The sequence below is a fragment of the Schistocerca gregaria genome, chromosome 6 (assembly GCF_023897955.1).
Source record: "Schistocerca gregaria isolate iqSchGreg1 chromosome 6, iqSchGreg1.2, whole genome shotgun sequence".
NCBI lineage: Eukaryota > Metazoa > Arthropoda > Insecta > Orthoptera > Acrididae > Schistocerca > Schistocerca gregaria.
In genome coordinates this window covers 339329136-339349322 of record NC_064925.1, presented here as the reverse complement: position 1 = coordinate 339349322, position 20187 = coordinate 339329136, and the positions used below count along the sequence as shown (strand labels likewise).

The 20187-nt window shown below is 38.3% G+C and overlaps 1 protein-coding gene across 2 annotated transcripts in view; it reads right to left on the bottom strand.

Annotated features, from left to right (window-relative positions):
* LOC126278597 (sodium-coupled monocarboxylate transporter 1-like) overlaps positions 1-20187 on the bottom strand; it is a 228106-nt gene that overhangs the window by 48584 nt on the left and 159335 nt on the right. For both annotated transcript variants that reach the window (XM_049978819.1, XM_049978818.1), the window contains exon 12: positions 3492-3578. In XM_049978819.1, coding sequence (XP_049834776.1) covers positions 3492-3578 — 87 coding nt within the window. The remainder of the gene's footprint in view (positions 1-3491; positions 3579-20187) is intronic.

Genomic DNA, 20187 nt, shown 5'->3' with positions numbered 1-20187 from the left:
CAAAGCAAATTGTATTCTTTTAATTATTAATGTTTTAAAAGAATAAAGTGGAAGTATTTACCAATTCCTTGTTTTGTGTATTTAAAAACATGTTTTTTAGAAATCAATTTTTTCTCATGATAATTTAAGAACATATGAAATGCTGCAGCTTAAATTATTTAATATATTTTTTAATACTCAGGCTTACTGTGTAAGCAAGCTCTGTATTATTATTCATACAATTTTTTTAGCTTTAATATTGGGATACCTAAGTTTGAAAAAAATTTGGTTATGGGAAATTGGAACTAAAGATTTGCTTGTCATTTTTTCTCAATGCTAACATATGAAAACATCACAGCTTCATAATCTTGTTGATTCTGAGTGTTCTCTTCATCTTGTTAAGCTTTCTTTCTTTTCTTTGTTCTTTGGGCCATCTTTCTCATGGTTTCAGCAGCTCATTCTTCACATTGTCTCCAGTTTTTATGCATAGTCTGCTCATGGTTTTTAATATGTTTGCTACTCCACCATTAAAACATTATGGCATGCATCACATCAGTCTCAATAGCGGACATGCCAACAAAAACAGTTTTTGTTAAGTACTCCCAAATGCAACTACTGAAACTTTTATTTGGATTATGAGTTTTGCCATGTAAACATTCTTTCCCGGAGTATAGAATCTGTTCTTCAAGGGTATTTCACAAATGCGTTGCTATGGAAATACTGGCACCAAAATTAAATAATGAGACATTTTAGGCAAGGTTTTGTGTTTCGCACTAGTGTGACAGCTAGGCATTATAAAAGAAAAAAATGCACTGCACTAACTTTGAAACTGCATTTAAACATGAAAATGATGAGGTAATATACACAAAGCATGTATTTTTAGAATCAGGAAGAATCACAGAATTTTATTGAATAATAAACAAAATTTCCAGTTTTTGATCCCTCATGTCATCCACGTCCTGCTGAAAGACATCTTGCTAATGCAAATTTTTTCATACAGCTCATGCCGTTAACAAGCTGTCTTTCAACAAGTACCTGTGAAAAGAGGTTTTCCATGTGCTATCCTCACATTGGGCACAATATCGCACTGCCATCGACTTGGCGGCATATTACAAATTCTTTCAAATACCCTCATTCATCTCAAAGGTTGACAAGATAAATTCCGTGCTCCAGTTCAACAACTGTACCAACAGGTATGATTTACATTTCACATTTGAGATGACATCTAAACACCAGATCTGAAATCATTGACAGCAATATGCCACCTGCATGGCCTTTTGGAAAATCAAGAAACCACCGCAATGATTCCAGATTTACTGGTGGCACAGAGATGCTCTACTACAGCAAGCAAATTAAATAAACAGAAACAATGCCAGTGCTTTCTGGATAACAGATCTCAGGACTGAGGTGTTTATCCCTTCAGTACTTAACACTGATAGTAATGTGAAATGGATGAGGGAGGGGGGAGGGCAAAAGCATGGTGCAACTACTCTGTACATGCTGAAAGTAATAACTTTAATCCTGTCTTTGTATGCTCTATGGAAATGATTCTCATATGGCTGTAGTATGTTTTTTGATCCATGTTGCTTAATGGTGTAATTCTGGGTGTTCTGCCAAGTCATTGTTTCCATTTTATGCACAGTATTTCGATAACTGACCCAGCCATCGTTGTTAGCTGCTGTTATTATGTGAATTTGCTGCCTGGACTTACTTCAGACTGTGAACTGTTGTTGGTGTTGCCCCGCTGTTTATAACTGAGTTTGAGCTCTGTGAACCATAGTATTTAGGATTTATTTGTGATGGATAGTGACGGCTAGAAACATGGAGATGAGGTCAGTGTGCATAGGTTTTCTACACTGCCAGAAAAAAAGTGAAACACCCTCAAGTATTGTGTTCAGTGGCACCTAGGTACAATATGTGTATAATGAGGGGTTGTAGTGTTAGTGATTCAGTTTCATTGACATAGATGATCAGATGGCACTCAGGAAGTCTGTCTATGCATCCTCAGTTTTGATTCTGCAGGCATTAGCTGTCCGAGTTTAGACATGTATGGTGTTTGCACCATTTATTCTATAGTATAACTATGATCCACCAATGAATAAATACTCCTGTTGAACAGCTTCAGTCATTTGAGAGAGGTCAGACTGTGGGCCTGTGGGAAATTGGATGCATGTGTTGACACACTGGAGCATATGTTGGGCATAGTGTAATGGTGGGGTGCCATAGTGGTCTGTGAAACATTCCCCCACGGTAGACCAAGTTCTGGACATCAGCGCAGCACAGATGCACATCAAGATTGATGCAGTGTGCAGACAATGGTGGCTGACCGAACATCATCCAGGAATGAGAGCTGGGCACCATTTTCACCTTCTGTGTCATCAGGGACCATCAGGAACTGTCTGCTTGCAACAGATCTCAGAACATATGTCAATCTGGCTACACTTCCACTGACACCATGACACTGCCAATTGTGATTACTTGTGGTTACATCAGATCTTTCTGCAGGTTAAAGTAACCAGTATCCACTACTTTTGCACAGGCTGTTATCCCTGTGCTACTGCCATTTCTTCAACATGAAAGTGATGTGCTTTTTCAGCAGGACAATCCACATCCACTTACAGCTGCTGCAATGTAGTGTGCTCTTCGTGGTGTATAATTGCCCTGCCCAGTACATCACCAGATCTCTTGCTAATAGAACTCATATGGGACATGATGAAGCAGGAACTTACTCATTCCTTAGAGGCTGCAAAATTCACTGCCAAACTGCAACAAAAGGTGCAAAGTAGTGGTGACAAGCTATCACATCTGGCACTTTTATGAATGTTTGCACATGAGAACACACACCTGCATCACTGCCAGATGGGGTACACTGTGTGCAACTGTTTGGCACACTTAGCTGTGATATGTGTTTCATTCTAGAACTCAGAGTTATTATTAAATGAGTTTCCAATTAATCACTTGTAAGTCAAGTATTAACATAATTTTCTTTTTTTTGTTTTTGTTTTTGTTCTTGATCCCACACTTCATGAGAAACAGTTCCACACGCTTCAGTAGAATACATATTCTTTCTATTGATTCAGCACATGCACCTGACTTAAAGCATTATCCTTCACCCCACCCCACCCCACCCCACCCTCCCTGCCTGCCCCTATTTTCAAAAACGTTGTCACAAGCAGTAATAGCAGTGTGGGTGGTAAAGAGTGCATATTATTGGAGTCCTGAGAGGGAATGGTAATTTCATCTGCACTCCTGCCTAGTGCCACTTTACCAAAATAGACTCACCCTGTCTGACAACTGACTTCTCCATATGGGTATGAAATTTCAGCCATAGATGTACGTGCATGTCTGAGTGTGGAATTTTGCAGAAAACTCTCAGTTTTGTTGTTAACGTTGCTCTTTGGAAGCATTATGATTTGGCTAATTACAGTAAGGCTACTACAATCATTTAATTTCTATAAACTATGTGAAATAATGAAGGAACTGTACAAAGTAAATGTAATTTCACTGCTTACCTTGGCATTGACCCATGGGAAGAACATCCCACTGGTAAAAAGTGCCAATGATGGTCCGTGTGACATTGATCCTAGAGAAATAGTCATCTGTAAAAAAAGGAAGAGAGACAGCAGTTGATTTGAAGAAAGAAACAGTATTAAAGTTAGGGTGCTCTATTACAACCAGTACCAAGCTTAGCAAGCAGAAGAAGCATCCAAAATCTTTACAGATTTAAAAAGCAGACAACACTGTTTCCTGTTGGCATCACAATGATTATGTTACTATAGACATATAATGCAGATTTCATGTTAAGGACAAACAAAACAGAAGCAGAAGCGATGACAAGTAGCTGAAAACAAGAAAGATAAAAAGGAGAACATCAATATAGCAGGAAAAATAGCAGGTGCAGTGGTAACTAACAATTTTAATGTTGTCCCAGTTTCTGTAAACCAGGTTTATGCTGTAGGTCCACATACATTTGGTGCAAATTTTTGATTGCAAAGAATTTGACAGGAAAAACCATATTAGGACTTAATTTTCTGAAACATTGTTGCATTGAACCACTTTTGAAGGAGAGATTTGCACTTGTGAATTTGAAGCACAAGAAGATCAAATTAAAATTCGTAGATAATGTAAAAACATCAGGAGAAGGGAGTTATTCATTAGACCTGGTTGTCACTGAAAAAAAGAGGGAATAGCATTACAGAATAAAAAGGAACAGGTGGGAGAAGCAGCAGGTGAAGTTAACTGCAAACGAGGGAGAGATTGATGATGTTCCATCAGATGATTTGATCAAAGCTGTGACTCAAGTGTAGAAGAGAAGTATCTCATTTTTATCCTGAGGAGATTTGTTGATGCCCTGTTAAATGTGTCAGAAGATGAAGAGAGTACAACAGAGTTTTTGAAGTTGGAAAGTGTTCAGATGTGCTATGGAGGTGAAAGGGAAGAACAATGAAGATGTAACAGCTAGTGACTGCAGAGATGATCTGTGGAGTAACCTATTCAATGGAAATAACTGGAAAGTAAATCTGTGTTCAGAATTTCAAGAATGTGAAGAATCTTAGTGAGGTCACTTTAAATGAAAATTGCACAGCAGAATATGAGAAAGATTAGAGAATGAAGATTATTGAATAAGAGAAACTTTAGACCTCACACTTGTTAGATATAAATGCCACCAGGAAACTGTAAAATTAGCATAGGATAAGATAAGTACAAAAGCTAAGAAAAAGAAAAATCAAAGAGGACTGATAAAGATGAAGCTTATTTGAGCAAGAAGGTTTTGATATCATGGAAACAATCAAAGAAGAGCCAATATAAGCAGTAAATTCTTTTATGTATTTTGTGGACCTTACCACATCCTGAAAATTGTTCACCACAACAGTGTATAATTTAGAAAGTCTATACAGCCGCAAATTAGATTAGATTAGATTAATAATTGTTCTATAGATCATGAATACAACAATTCATAATGATGAAGAACGTGTCAGGTTAATAAAAGATGTCTGTACAAGATATTACATTACACAAAATATTGCATGACACTAATGTTTAAGTTTTTTTTTCCTCCCTCAATTTATATCTAAAAATTCATCCAATGAGTAGAAGATGTTGTCATCTAGAAAGTCTTAATTTATTTTCAAATGTTCTTTGGCTATCTGTCAGGCTTTTGATGCTGTTTGGTAGGTGACCAAAGACTTTTGTGGCAGCATAATTTACCCCTTTTTGTGCCAAAGTCAGATTTAACCCTGAATAGTGAAGATCATCCTCTCTCCTGGTGTTATAGCTATGCACACTGCTATTACTTTTGAACTGGGTTGGTTGGTTGTTTTGGGGAAGGAGACCAGACAGCGTGGTCATCGGTCTCATCGGATTAGGGAAGGAAGTCGACCGTGCCCTTTGAAAGTAACCATCCCGGCATTTTCCTGAAGCGATTCAGGGAAATTATACAAACTTCCACATGGGAAAAATATATTAAAAACAAAGATGCCAAGACTTACCAAGCAGGAAAGCGCCGGTAGACAGGCACAATAAAATAACACACACACAAAATTTCTAGCTTTCACAACCAACGGTTGCTTCTTCAGGAAAGAGGGAAGAAGAGGGAAAGACGAAAGGATGTAGGTTTTAAGGGAGAGGGTAAGGAGTCATTCCAATCCCAGGAGCGGAAAGACTTACCTTAGGGGGAAAAAAAGGATAGGTATATACTCGCGCGCACACACATATATCCATCCGCACATACACAGACACCGTGTGTGTGTGTGTGTGTGTGTGTGTGTGTGTGTGTGTGTGTGTGTGTGTGTGGATGGGTATGTGACTATTATTTTACTAATTTCAGTAAAAGAGATGGGTTGACTTTCAATTTTATCAAATTGCATAGGTACTGCCTCTTCCATATACTGCCTTGCATTTTCTAATGAATAGCTGGATCCTATTTTCTCTACAATACTTAAAAATGATTATTACAAATGTTTTCTACTTCTGACTTCTTGTTAAACTTTTTATTGTGTTTGATAGAAATACAGTCTTCTTGTGCTCTCAGTTGTCCTGTTTCCCTTTTAATAACATTCCAAACTGTTTTAATTTTATCATCAGATGTGCTAATCTCAGACATAATGGACTTAATACAGTGCAGTAGTTTTTATAGTGTTGCACTGTCTTGGGCTCATTACTTCTCCTACCTATAAGATACATTTCCCTTTTCATTTACAAGATATTTTTATCCCTTTAATAAGCCATGGCTTTTTACTTTTTACATGGTTTCTTACAATTATGTTTGACCGGTTTGTTAGGGAAACTGTTCTCAAATATACTCACAAAAAGTATAATGGAATAGGTTAAATTTTAAATCAGCATCATGTTCCCTGTACACCTCATCCCAATCGAACTGTTGCAAGCTTTCCCTAAAATTTTGAATTTTTAAATCATTAATTGAATGCACCATTTTGGAGGACTGTCTTTCAGTACTGCATGGTGCTATATCATATACTGTAACTAGCTGTGCATCATGGTCAGATAGATGATTCGCTTTTATTTGTTTAAATTTATCTTCGTCTATAAAACTATTATCTATCAGTGTGCCAGTTTCCTGTACCACTCAAGTAGGAAAATCAATACCTGATGTCAAATTGAAAGAACCAAGTAATACATCAAGGTCAAGCTTTCTATCGAACTCTTTCAGGAAATCTACACTGAAATCTCAACAAATAATAATTTCCTTTCTTCTGTCTGACACATAGCACATCAAAGAGTCCAAGTTTTTCAAAAACAGTTTAAAATTTCCCAATTGGGACCTTTACATGGCTACAGTTGTAAAAGTGCAATTATTTAGTTTGAGTTCACATGCACATGCTTCTATATGTTGCTCTACACAAAAATTTTTTAGTTTCCAAATTTTTCACACTATGACAGATTTTAACATAGATGGCACCTCCTCCTCTCTCCATAGTGTCTCTTCTTACATGTGCTGATAGCTTTTATCTAGCTACATTTACTATTTCCATAGCTGTGACTATGATATTCAGACAGGCATAGTACATCTATTCCACCCTCAGTTTCTATATCTTCTAAACAAACCAGAAGCTCATCTACTTTGTTTTTTAACCCCCTGATATTCTGATGCAATATATTAACATTATTTTTCACTGTACTTTTATGTGACTCTTGTGACATACTAACATTATGTTTCACTGTATTGTTATGAGGCTCTTGTGATATTTTTACATCTCTAGTACCTGCCTGTCTCAACTTCTAATTAAGCTTAATTTCAATCAATTTTAACCATTAGAACACAAAGGTTTACATTTTCATTGTAAAAGTCGTGTAGAGCCAAATGGATTGTTTCTTAATAACAAACTGGCACACTTGATGTTTGTCGATTACACTGCCATACCGCAAGTGGGAAACAATAGTCCGAGTAATACTTAAGTATGTTTTCACACATAATCCAAATCTGCAATAAAAATTGGGGTTCCCATTTGAAAATACAAAATTGACCCCAACCACACAGGACAGATAGTTAGGAGGTGGCCAGATATGTCAGACAGATTACGCTTTGCTAATATTTACTTTTGAGCTTGAACATTTCTTTTGTACAATGCATCTTTTATGAGGTATTTAGCTGTCTCAGGTTGAAACAAACATGCTGTATATATTTATTTACCATATATCTTGTGCTAAACTGGCTTAACAGCTAATGGTCTTATGCAAATTAATTTATGTTACGTAGCTGATTCTTCTAGTAGCTTAAGCTTAAACAACGCGTTAGTGTCTAATGGTAACTGCAGTGAAGCACTTCATACAGATAGCTGTGCTCTTGTGTGCGTGTGTAAAAAAAAAAAAAAAAAAACCCACACACACACACAAACACACACACACACACACCCACACATACAATTACATGTCTAACAGTGTTCCACCAAAACATTCAGTGTATCAAAAACAAAGTGCAGCAGCTTGAAGTTGAGTTGCAAATGTTCTTTAGCCATTAGGGGGATATCAATCAGCATCATTGCTTTCATTGTAGCTTTGTTTTTTTCAAAGATATGAACAGTGGTATGACTTTAAATGGCACCCTGTATTTTTTTATTCGGTAATTCATTTCCTCTCCATAAGACTTATTCAGAAATGTATCACAGTGCACCATTCACTGAAACATTATTAATTACACAACATTGACTGAGCTGGGATCACAAACTTGTCAACTTGCTGGAGTTGTCAGAAAAGAAATGAAAACAAAATGCCGGCCGGAGTGGCTGAGTGGTTCTAGGCACTTTAGTCTGGAACCGTGTGACCGCTACAGTTGCAGCTTCGACTCCTGTCTCAGGCATGAATGTCTGATGTCCTTAGGTAAATTAGGTTTAAGAACTTAGTTCTAGGGGACTGATGACCTCAGATGTTAAGTCCCATAGTGCTCAGGCCATTCGAACCATTTTTTGAAAACCAAATAAAAACATAACACAAAATTGACTGAATCTCCTGTACCATTGCCCAGGAGGAGAACATTCAAAGGTGCTCAAAGTGGTGACCCTGGACACAAATACACTGGTGCACTCATTGCATGAAAGAATTATTTACTGCTTCCAGTGTTGCCTGCTGAAGAGAATTACAAGCAAGCATGACACGTTCCTACATGTTCTCTGGAGTTGTTGGAATATCACAATAGAAACGTCTTTAATGCATTCCCAAAGAAAAAAGTCCAGAGGATTTAAATCAGGAGAGCTAGCATGTTAAGTAACTGTTCCTCCTCGACCAATCCATCTGGCAGGATACGTTCAGTTCAGAACACGATGAGAATGCAAGGCATTATGTGCTGGACATCCATCATGTTGATACCACATAAACATTCTGGTTCTTAGTGACACTTTATCCAGAAGAGGAGGAAGAATTCATCTGATGAAGTTGGCATACGGTGTGCTGTTTGGACTACCATTGATGAAATAAGAGCCGATAATTGTATTACCAAGCATCCCACACCAGATGTTAACTCGCCATTGACACTGATGCTCCACCTGTCTAAGCCATCATGGGTTGTCGCTGGATCCATAATGCATGTTACTGTATTTACCTGCCTTTTGTTTGAGAAGTAACATACATTGGTAAATAGAACATTGGAGAAGTAGTTCAGGTTGGTGAGGATTTGCTTTGTGCCCACTGCAAGAACAGTACACAATCCTGGAAATCATTCCCATACACTTCATGATGTGGGTGTACATGGTAAGGATGGAACCAGTAACATGTAAAAATACAATGCACACTGGTTTTAGGAATGCCAATCTTGTGTTCAAGGTGTCATGTGATCACATATGGATTCATAGCAATGGAAACAAGAACAGTAACTTCGGCAGCTTCACCTGTGCGAGTGCTATGATGACTGCATTGTTGTGGGTTGAAACTTCAGATTTCCTGAAGCGTCACAACAACATGAGAAAACTTCCATCGGGAAGGTGAGTTCATATCAGGATATTGCTCTCTGTGCACTTCCGCTGCGTATCATTTCACCTACCTTCAACAACAACAACAACAACAATAAAAGAAATGTTATGCCAATGCAGTTTGTAGGAAGGACAGCCTTAACTGTATGCCTACTCTACACAACAGTATTTAAAAGGACTAAACTACTGTACAAAATGTACCCATATGTAAGAAAACAATATTGCAATTACTGTTTTGCTAACTTACGTTCTAAATAGATGAGTAGCATTTCTACCTTCTCTTCGTTGTTGTACATTCTACTCTCACAACTCTTCAACTGATGATGGTTGATGGAATGACAGGTGTGCATTCTGCTTATGTTTACATTTGTCCTCTGACAATGTCAGCACATGGATGTGTTCCATTACTCCGAGTACCTGCACTAAGCACTGGGAGCGTCAATGTCAATGTTGTGTTACGTAATTAATAATATTGTGTTTCAGTGAATGGTATACTGTGATAATTTTTGAATAGGTCTTTAGAGGAAATGAATTACCAAATAAAAATACAGGGTGCCATTTAAAGAAGTATTACTGCTGTTCATATCTTTATAAACAAAAACAAAGCTACAACGTAGGCAGTCATGCTGATTGATGTCCCTCTGACAGCTAAAAAATATTTGCTTGAAACATTTTGCAATTTGCATCTGGATAAACAGTTATATAGTGTGATCAAGAAAAATCGGACACTCTGTATACTAGCATCTTTTTATTGTAGAGTTTAAACCAAAGGGGGATGGTCATTTATTTATATTAAGAATGAACTCCAATATAAGGTTGGAAGTGACATTGACTCTCTTGGTGAAGAAAAACACTTTAAAATGTCAGAAATAGAGCTATCACCTCAAAATGTTCCCAAAAAAGTTTTAATATTATGTGTATATTGTTTTTATAGTGATGATTTTGATATAGTCTGTGCAAGACTAATACAGATTCTAGAGCAAGCATCAAATATTAAAAGTAACATCCTGCTATGTGGAAATATTAACAAACACAGTAAAAATAGATATGTTACTAATGCTTTTCTGAGCATTTTATGTAGCTTTACTACTACTACTACTACTACTACTACTACTACAATTTCAGATCATCTTTGTCAAATTGCACAAATAAATGTTCCTATGGGCAAAGCAACCAAGCTACATGCATATGAAAGAATCTACTCCAAATCAGACATGCAAAATTTTACTGTACAGTTAAGTCAGGAAACCTGGGACAATAAATATGCACAAACAGATGCCAACAAAACGTTCTGTCATTTCATGTCATTGTTTAAGTTCAAATTTGAAGAATCATTTCCCAAAGTCCTACTTCCTGTTGGAGCTCAGAGCAAAACAAAATGGATTACAGGGGAATCTGCCCAAACCTTCGGACAACTCAGCTCTATAAAGAATAGATGTAGTGACACTGGTTTTATAAGCTATTACAAAAACTACAAAAAATTTACAGAAAGGTACTTCAGGCAGCTAAAAAGTCAGCTAATGACAAACTGATAAAAAATATAAGTAACTAAAGTAAAGCTGCTTTAAATTTAGTTAAATGTCAGACTGGAAATAAAAAAAAAGAGACACTCAAACATTAAAATCCAGAAATCAGGCAAAACAATCAGGGATCAAAAAGAGCTGGCTAACTCCATAAACTCATGCTTCACCAACATTGCAAAAGACCTGTAGAGCAAGTTTCCAAAAAGATCTTCTAGTGCAAAATTGCATAAAAAATTCAGTGGTTCTACTCCCCAGTATATAGAGAAGTAAGCAGTACCATAAAACAATTAAAAAACAAATCCTCAACAGGACTGGATGAAGTTCCAGTTTGTGTATTTAAAGGGTGCATAGACAGCATTAAATCCCCTTTAACTGACATCATTAACCAGTCTTTTAAGACTGGCTGCTTCCCAGACTACCTGAAACTAACTAAAATCACACCTCTTCACAAAAAAGGTGATGTTGAAAACATAGAAAATTACAGACCAATTGCTTTACTTCCAGCATTTTCTAATATAGTGGAGACTTTAATAAAAAATAGACTTATGAGCTACTTAAATAAATATAATCTTTGCAAGGAACAGCATGGCTCCAGACTGGGCAGAAGGACTGAAACCTCAATAGCTCAGTTTTCAAAAATTGAGCTTGACTCACCAAGACAAGGACAGTTATGTAACTGGAATTTTGCTAGATCTATCGAAGGCCTTCTGTACCATTGATCATGACATTTATCTACACAATGTTTGTGTCTCTGGGAATCAGGGGAGTGGTAAATAAATGGGTCCAATTGTACCTAAATAACAGAGTGCAGAGAGTAGAAATTTCATATAGCACATCCAAATATGTACCAAGCGGGAAAGCGCTGGTATACAGGCACGATAAAATGACAGTGTTTGTTGGTAATGAGGATCACTGTGGCTAAACATGTCTTGGTGCACAGCCAGCACATCTTGGCACAGTGTTACACCGTCCAGGTTATCTGGATACTTCCCACCAACACCAACCTATCTGAACTCCGGAGATGGGAACTTGCCCTTCAATATATCCTCTCTTCTCGATACCCGCCAGGCCTCAATCCCAGCTAATTCCAAGTTCCCGCCACTCGTACCTCACCTGTCATTCAACATCATCTTTGCCTCTGCACTTCCGCCTCGACAGACATCTCTGCCCAAACTCTTTGCCTTTAAATATGTCTGCTTGTGTCTGTGTATGTGCGGATGGATATGTGTGTGTGTGTGTGTGTGTGTGTGTGTGTGTGTGTGTGTGTGTGTGTGTGTGTGTGTGTGTGTGTGTGTGTGTGTGTTTTATTTTATTGTGCCTGTCTACCAGCGCTTTCCCGCTTGGCATCTTTGTTTTTAATATATTTTCCCATGTGGAAGTTTCTTTTATTTTATTTCCATCCAAATATGTGGTATATCACTTATCCTACCCACAGTATGTTAATATAAGAGTCCCACAAGGAAGTGTTCTGGGCCCAATATTGCTCTTAATTTATATTAACGATTTCCCACTATGTGTAGAGCATGTAGAAAAAAAGTACTTTTTGCTGATGACAGTAATATACTGATTACCAGCAAAACACTTAACTTGCTATTGGAAAAAGCCAATGAAGCACTTGCAGATGTTTACAAATGGTCTGCAGAGAACAGAGTAAGTCTCAACATTAAGAAAACAAACAGCATGTTCTTTAGAATAAACAAGAACTACAAGTACATAAATTTAAAACTACCCAACACTTCAACAACAGATGTAACCAGCACTAAATTCCTAGGACTGTACATCGACAGCTAACTAAAATGAAATGAACATGTCATTAACTCAAAGAGGGTCTCCACAGCATGCTACATGCTTAGAGTTCTTGCATCAGCATGCAGTGACATCTGTGTAAGGTTAGCTTACTTTGGTTACGTGCACGCCATCCTTAGCTGCGGAATAATCTTTTGGGTAAATAGTACCCAGGATCTACAATCAATTTTCATATTACAGAAGAGAACTGTAAGAATAGTGACAAAATGCAATAAATGGGTTCACTGTAAAGAATTATTGAAAAACCTATGCATTCTGACTGTTCCTTGTGAGTTTATTTTTCAGACCAAAATGTGTATCACAATAAATCTGGATTATTATAGCTTTTTAACATTATTCATGATTATAACACAAGGTTGAGTCATTGCCTCCATTTAGATAGAAAGAATAAGCTAAAGGCTCAGAACAGTTGATTATAGATGCATGATAATCGATAAGCTGCCACAGAATATAAAAGAAATTAGCAGTATGCATTATTTTATAAAAACTCTAAAACTGTTTTTGCAAGAGCATTGTTTCTACACTTTGGACAAATATTTTAAATGAAAGCCAGATTATTGTTAGTAACACCTAGCTTATGTTATAACTGACATATTTTTTTTATTCATTTCCCCCCATGAACCATGGACCTTGCCGTTGGTGGGGAGGCTTGCGTGCCTCAGCGATACAGATGGCCGTACCATAGGTGCAACCACAACGGAGGGGTATCTGTTGAGAGGCCAGACAAATGTGTGGTTCCTGAAGAGGAGCAACAGCCTTTTTAGTAGTTGCAGGGGCAACAGTCTGGATGATTCACTGATATGGCCTTGCAACATTAACCAAAACGGCCTTGCTGTGCTGGTACTGCGAATGGCTGAAAGCAAGGGGAAACAACAGCCGTAATTTTTCCCGAGGACATGCAGCTTTACTGTATGATTAAATGATGATGGCGTCCTCTTGGGTAAAATATTCCGGAGGTAAAATAGTCCCCCATCCGGATCTCCGGGCGGGGACTACTCAAGAGGATGTCGTTATCAGGAGAAAGAAAACTGGCGTTCTACGAATCGGAGCGTGGAATGTCAGATCCCTTAATCGGGCAGGTAGGTTAGAAAATTTAAAAAGGGAAATGGATAGGTTAAAGTTAGATATAGTGGGAATTAGTGAAGTTCGGTGGCAGGAGGAACAAGACTTCTGGTCAAGTGACTACAGGGTTACAAACTCAAAATCAGATAGAGGTAATGCAGGAGTAGGTTTAATAATGAATAAAAAAGATAGGAGTGCAGGTAAGCTACTATAAACAGCATAGTGAATGCAATATTGTGGCCAAGATAGATACGAAGCCCACACCTACTACAGTAGTACAAGTTTATATGCCAACTACCTCTGCAGATGAAGAAATTGAAGAAATGTATGATGAAATAAAAGAAATTATTCAGATAGTGCAGGGAGATGAAAATTTAATAGTAATGGGTGACTGGAATTCGAGTGTAGGAAAAGGGAGAGAAGGAAACGTAGTAGGTGAATATGGATTGGGGCTAAGAAATGAAAGAGGAAGCCGCCTAGTAGAATTTTGCACAGAGCACAACTTAATCATAGCTAACACTTGGTTTAAGAATCATGAAAGAAGGTTGTATACGTGGAAGAACCCTGGAGATACTAAAAGTTATCAGATAGATTATATAATGGTAAGACAGAGATTTAGGAATCAGGTTTTAAGTTGTAGGACATTTCCAGGGGCAGATGTGGACTCTGACCACAATCTATTGGTTATGAAATGTAGATTAAAACTGAAGAAACTGCAAAAATGTGGGAAATTAAGGAGATGGGATCTGGATAAGCTGAAAGAACCAGAGGTTGTACAGAGTTTCAGGGAGAGCATAAGGGAACAACTGACAGGAATGGAGCAAAGAAACACAGTAGAAGAAGAATGGGTAGCTCTGAGGGATGAAGTAGTGAAGGCAGCAGAGGATAAAGTAGGTAAAAAGACGAGGGCTGCTAGAAATCCTTGGGTAACAGAAGATATATTGAATTTAATTGATGAAAGGAGAATATAAAAATGCAGTAAATGAAGCAGGCAAAAAGGAATACAAATGTCTCAAAAATGAGATCGACAGGAAGGCTAGAGGACAAATGTAAGGATGTAGAAGCTTATCTCACTAGGGGTAAGATAGATACTGCCTACAGGAAAATTAAAGAGACCTTTGGAGAGAAGAGAACCACTTGTATGAATATCAAGAGCTCAGATGGCAACCCAGTTCTAAGCAAAGAAGGGAAGGCAGAAAGGTGGAAGGAGTATATAGAGGGTTTATACAAGGGCGATGTACTTGAGGACAATATTATGCAAATGGAAGAGGATGTAGATGAAGATGAAATGGGAGATACGATACTGCGTGAAGAGTTTGAAAGAGCACTGGAAGACCTGAGTCAAAACAAGGCCCCGGGAGTGGATAACATTCCATTAGAACTACTGATGGCCTTCGGAGAGCCAGTCTGGACAAAACTATTCCATCTGGTGAGCAAGATGTATGAAACAGGCGAAATACCCTCAGACTTCAAGAAGAATATAATAATTCCAATCCCAAAGAAAGCAGGTGCTGACAGATGTGAAAATTACCGAACTATCAGTTTAATAAGTCACAGCTGCAAAATACTAACGCGAATACTTTACAGACGAATGGAAAAACTAGTGGAATCCGACCTGGGGGAAGATCAGTTTGGATTCCGTAGAAATATTGGAACACGTGAGGCAATACTGAGCTTACGACTTATCTTAGAAGAAAGATTAAGGAAAGACAAACCTATGTTTCTAGCATTTGTAGACGTAGAGAAAGCTTTTGACAAGGTTGACTGGAATACTCCCTTTCAAATTCTAAAGTTGGCAGGGGTAAAATACAGGGAGCGAAAGGCTATTTACAATTTGTACAGAAACCAGATGGCAGTCATAAGAGTCGAGGGGCATGAAAGGGAAGCAGTGGTTGGGAAAGGAGTGAGACAGGGTTGCAGTCTCTCCCCGATGTTATTCAATCTGTATATTGAGCAAGCAGTGAAGGAAACGAAAGAAAAATTTGGAGTAGGTATTAAAATTCATGGAGAAGAAGTAAAAACTTTGAGGTTCGCCAATGACATTGTAATTCTGTCAGAGACAGCAAAGGACTGGGAAGAGCAGTTGAACAGAATGGACAGTGTCTTGAAAGGAGGATGTAAGATGAACATCAACAAAAGCAAAATGAGGATAATGGAATGTAGTCGAATTAAGTCGGGTGATGCTGAGGGAATTAGATTAGGAAATGAGACACTTAAAGTAGTAAAGGAGTTTTGCTATTTGGGGAGCAAAATAACTGATGATGGTCGAAGTAGAGAGGATATAAAATGTAGACTGGCAATGGCAAGGAAAGCGTTTCTGAAGAAGAGAAGTTTGTTAACATCGAGTATAGATTTAAGTGCCAGGAAGTCATTTCTGAAAGTATTTGTATGGAGTGTAGCCATGTATGGAAGTGAAACATGGACGATAACTAGTTTGGACAAGAAGAGAATAGAAGCTTTCTAAATGTGGTGCTACAGAAGAATGCTGAAGATTAGATGGGTAGATCACATAACTAACGAGGAGGTATTGAATAGGATTGGGGAGAAGAGAAGTTTGTGGTACAACTTGACAAAAAGAAGGGATCGGTTGGTGGGACATGTTCTGAGGCATCAAGTGATCTCAAATTTAGCATTGGAGGGCAGCGTGGAGGGTAAAAATCGTAGAGGGAGACCAAGAGATGAATACACTAAGCAGATTCAGAAGGATGTAGGTTGCAGTAGGTACTGGGAGGTGAAGAGGCTTGCACAGTATAGAGTGGCATGGAGAGCTGCATGAAACCAGTCTCAGGACTGAAGACAACAACAACATTCTGTATTTATGCCTATGTATTTATGTCTGCCAGTTCCATATTAACACATCTAATATATTTATTTAAACAATATAAATTACCTTTTTTTCATTTATGTAATATGTATGCAGGACTTTGTATTTATGTATGTTAGTTCTACATCAAAATACCTATGCTTATTAAACAATGTAAAATGGCATTTGCTAAGAAAATATTTAGACTTCATACCAGAATTTGTACATTCACTGATGACATCCATACAATGTATATTATCTAAGGATGGAAAAAAAAATGCTTGGTATGCCTGACAATGTACGTTGAAATTCATTATTTTGTTTGCCATATCACAGCATGTATATTTACAAAAAGTATTAGTGAGTTAAATTACAAAAAAGTTTTTAAGAGAGAGAGAGAATGGATGATAAGTTGAAGTTTAAAGAATGAAAAGGTATGAGTTAGTGTAGGTCTTCAGCGAGTGAATGAGTAAGGAAAGTAAAAATAAATGTTATATAAAGTCAGTGAGTGTGAATTTGAGTCCAACCAAGAGTACAAATTGTAATATTAATTGTAAATGAAGAGTGAATGAGTTGTGAGCTGGTGCACCAGATAAATCAGATGTGTTTAATAAGTGGAGTTAACTTTAATGCCAGCAAGAAAAAGAATTTGTGAGTGATGGCTTATCAGATTAACTAAATGAACACTGTTTTTGGCCTTGTTTCACAAGGAACTCTTAGTTGATTCAATTAAAACACTTATTCTACATCTACATCTACATTTATACTCTGCAAGCCACTCAACGGTGTGTGGCGGAGGGCACTTTACATGCCACTGTCATTACCTCCCTTTCCTGTACCAGTCGCGTTTGGTTTGCGAGAAGAACGACTGTCTGAAAGCCTCCGTGCGCACTCGAATCTCATTTTACATTCGTGATCTCCTTGGGAGGTATAAGTAGGGGGGGGGGGGGGGGGAAGCAATATATTCGATACCTCATCCAGAAATACACCCTCTCTAAACCTGGCGAGCAAGCTACACCACGATGCAGAGTACCTCTCTTGCAGAGTCTGCCACTTGAGTTTGTTAAACATCTCCGTAATGCTATCACGGTTTCCAAATAACCCTGTGACGAATCATGCCGCTCTTCTTTGGGTCTCCTCTGTCAACCCGACCTGGTACGGATCCCACACTGATGAGCAATAGTCAAGTATATGCCGAACGAGTGTTTCGTAAGTCACCTCCTTTGTTGATGGACTACATTTTCTAAGGACTCTCCCAATGAATCTCAACCTGGTACCCGCCTTACGAACAATTAATTTTATATGATCATTCCACTTCAAATCGTTCTGCATGCATACTCCCAGATATTTTACAGAAATAACTGCTACCAGTGTGTTCTGCTATCATAATCACACAATAAAGGATCCTTCTTTCTATTTATTCGCAATACATTACATTTGTCTATGTTAAGGGTCAGTTGCCACTCCCTGCACCAAGTGCCTATCTGCTGCAGATCTTCCTGCATTTCGCTACAATTTTCTAATGCTGCAACTTCTCTGTATACTACAGCATCACCCGCGAAAAGCCGCATGGAACTTCCGACACTATCTACTAGGTCATTTATATATATTGTGAAAAGCAATGGTCCCATAACACTCCCCTGTGAAACGTCAGAGGTTACTTTAACGTCTGTAGACGTCTCTCCATTGATAACAACATGCTGCGTTCTGTTTGCTAAAAACTCTTCAATCCAGCCACACAGCTGGTCTGATATTCCGTAGGCTCTTACTTTGTTTATCAGGCGACAGTGCGGAACTGTATCAAACGACTTCCGGAAGTCTAGGAAAATAGCATCTACCTGGGAGCCTGTATCTAATAATTTCTGGGTCTCATGAACAAATGAAGCGAGTTGGGTCTCACACGATCGCTGTTTCAGGAATCCATGTTGATTCCTACAGAGTAGATTCTGGGTTTCCAAAAACGACATGATACTCGAGCAAAAAACATGTTCTAAAATTCTACAACAGATCGACGTCAGAGATGTAGGTCTATAGTTTTGCGCATCTGCTGGACGACCCTTTTTGAAGACTAGGACTACCTGTGCTCTTTTCCAATCATTTGGAACCTTCCGTTCCTCTAGAGACTTACGGTACATGGCTGTTAGAAGGGGGGGCCAAGTTCTTTCGTGTACTCTGTGTAGAATCGAATTGGTATTCCGTCAGGTCCAGTGGACTTTCCTCTGTTGAGTGATTCCAGTTCCTTTTCTATTCCTTAGACACTTATTTCGATGTCAGCCATTTTTTCTTTCATGCGAGGATTTAGAGAAGGAACTGCAGTGCGGTCTTCCTCTGTGAAACAGCTTTGGAAAAAGGTGTGTAGAATTTCAGCTTTATGCTTGTCATCCTCTGTTTCAATGCCATCGTCATCCCGGAGTGTCTGGATCTGCTGTTTTGATCCACTTACTGATTTAACATAAGACCAGAACTTCCTAGGATTTTCTGTCAAGTCGGTACATAGAATTTTACTTTTGAATTCACTGAACGCTTCACGCATAGCCCTCCTTACACTAACTTTGACATCCTTTAGCTTCTGTTTGTCTGAGAGGTTTTGGCTGCCTTTAAACTTGGAGTGAAGCTCTCTTTGCTTCCGCAGTAGTTTCCTAACTTTGTTGTTGTACCACGGTGGGTTTTTCCTGTCCCTCACAGTCTTACTCAGCACGTACCTGTCTAAAATGCATTTTACGATTGCCTTGAACTTTCTCCATAAACACTCAACATTGTCAGTATCAGAACAGAAATTTTCGTTTCGATCTGTTAGGTAGTCTGAAATCCACCTCCTATTACTCTTGCTAAACAGATAAACCTTCCTCCCTTTCTTTATATTCCCATTTACTTCCATATTCAGGGATGCTGCAACGGCCTTATGATCACTGATTCCCTGTTCTGCACATACAGAGTCGAAAAGTTTGAGTCTGTTTGTTGTCAGTAGGTCCAAGATGTTATCTCCACGAGTCGGTGCTCTGTTTAATTGCTCGAGGTAATTTTTGGATAGTGCACTTAGTATAATGTCACTCGATGCTCTGTCCCTACCACCTGTCCTAAACATCTGAGTGTCCCAGTCTATATCTGGTAAATTTAAATCTCCACCGAAGACTATAACATGCTGAGAAAATTTGTGTGAAATGTATTCTAAATTTTCTCTCAGTTGTTCTGCCACTAATTCTGCTGAGTCGGGAGGTCAGTAGAAGGAGCCAATTATTAACCTAGCTCAGTTGTTGAGTGTAACCTCCGGACACAATAATTCACAGGAACTATCCACTTCTACTTCACTACAGGATAAACTACTACTAACAGCGACGAACACTCCACCACCGGTTGCATGCAATCTATCCTTTCTAAACACTGTCTGTGCCTTTGTAAAAATTTCGGCAAAATTTATCTCTGGCTTCAGCCAGCTTTCTGTACCTATAACGATTTCAGCTTTGGTGCTTTCTATCAGCACTTGAAGTTCCGGTACTTTACCAACGCAGCTTCGACAGTTTACAATTACAATACCGATTGCTACTTGGTCCCCGCATGTCCTGACTTTGCCCCACACCCGTTAAGGCTGTTG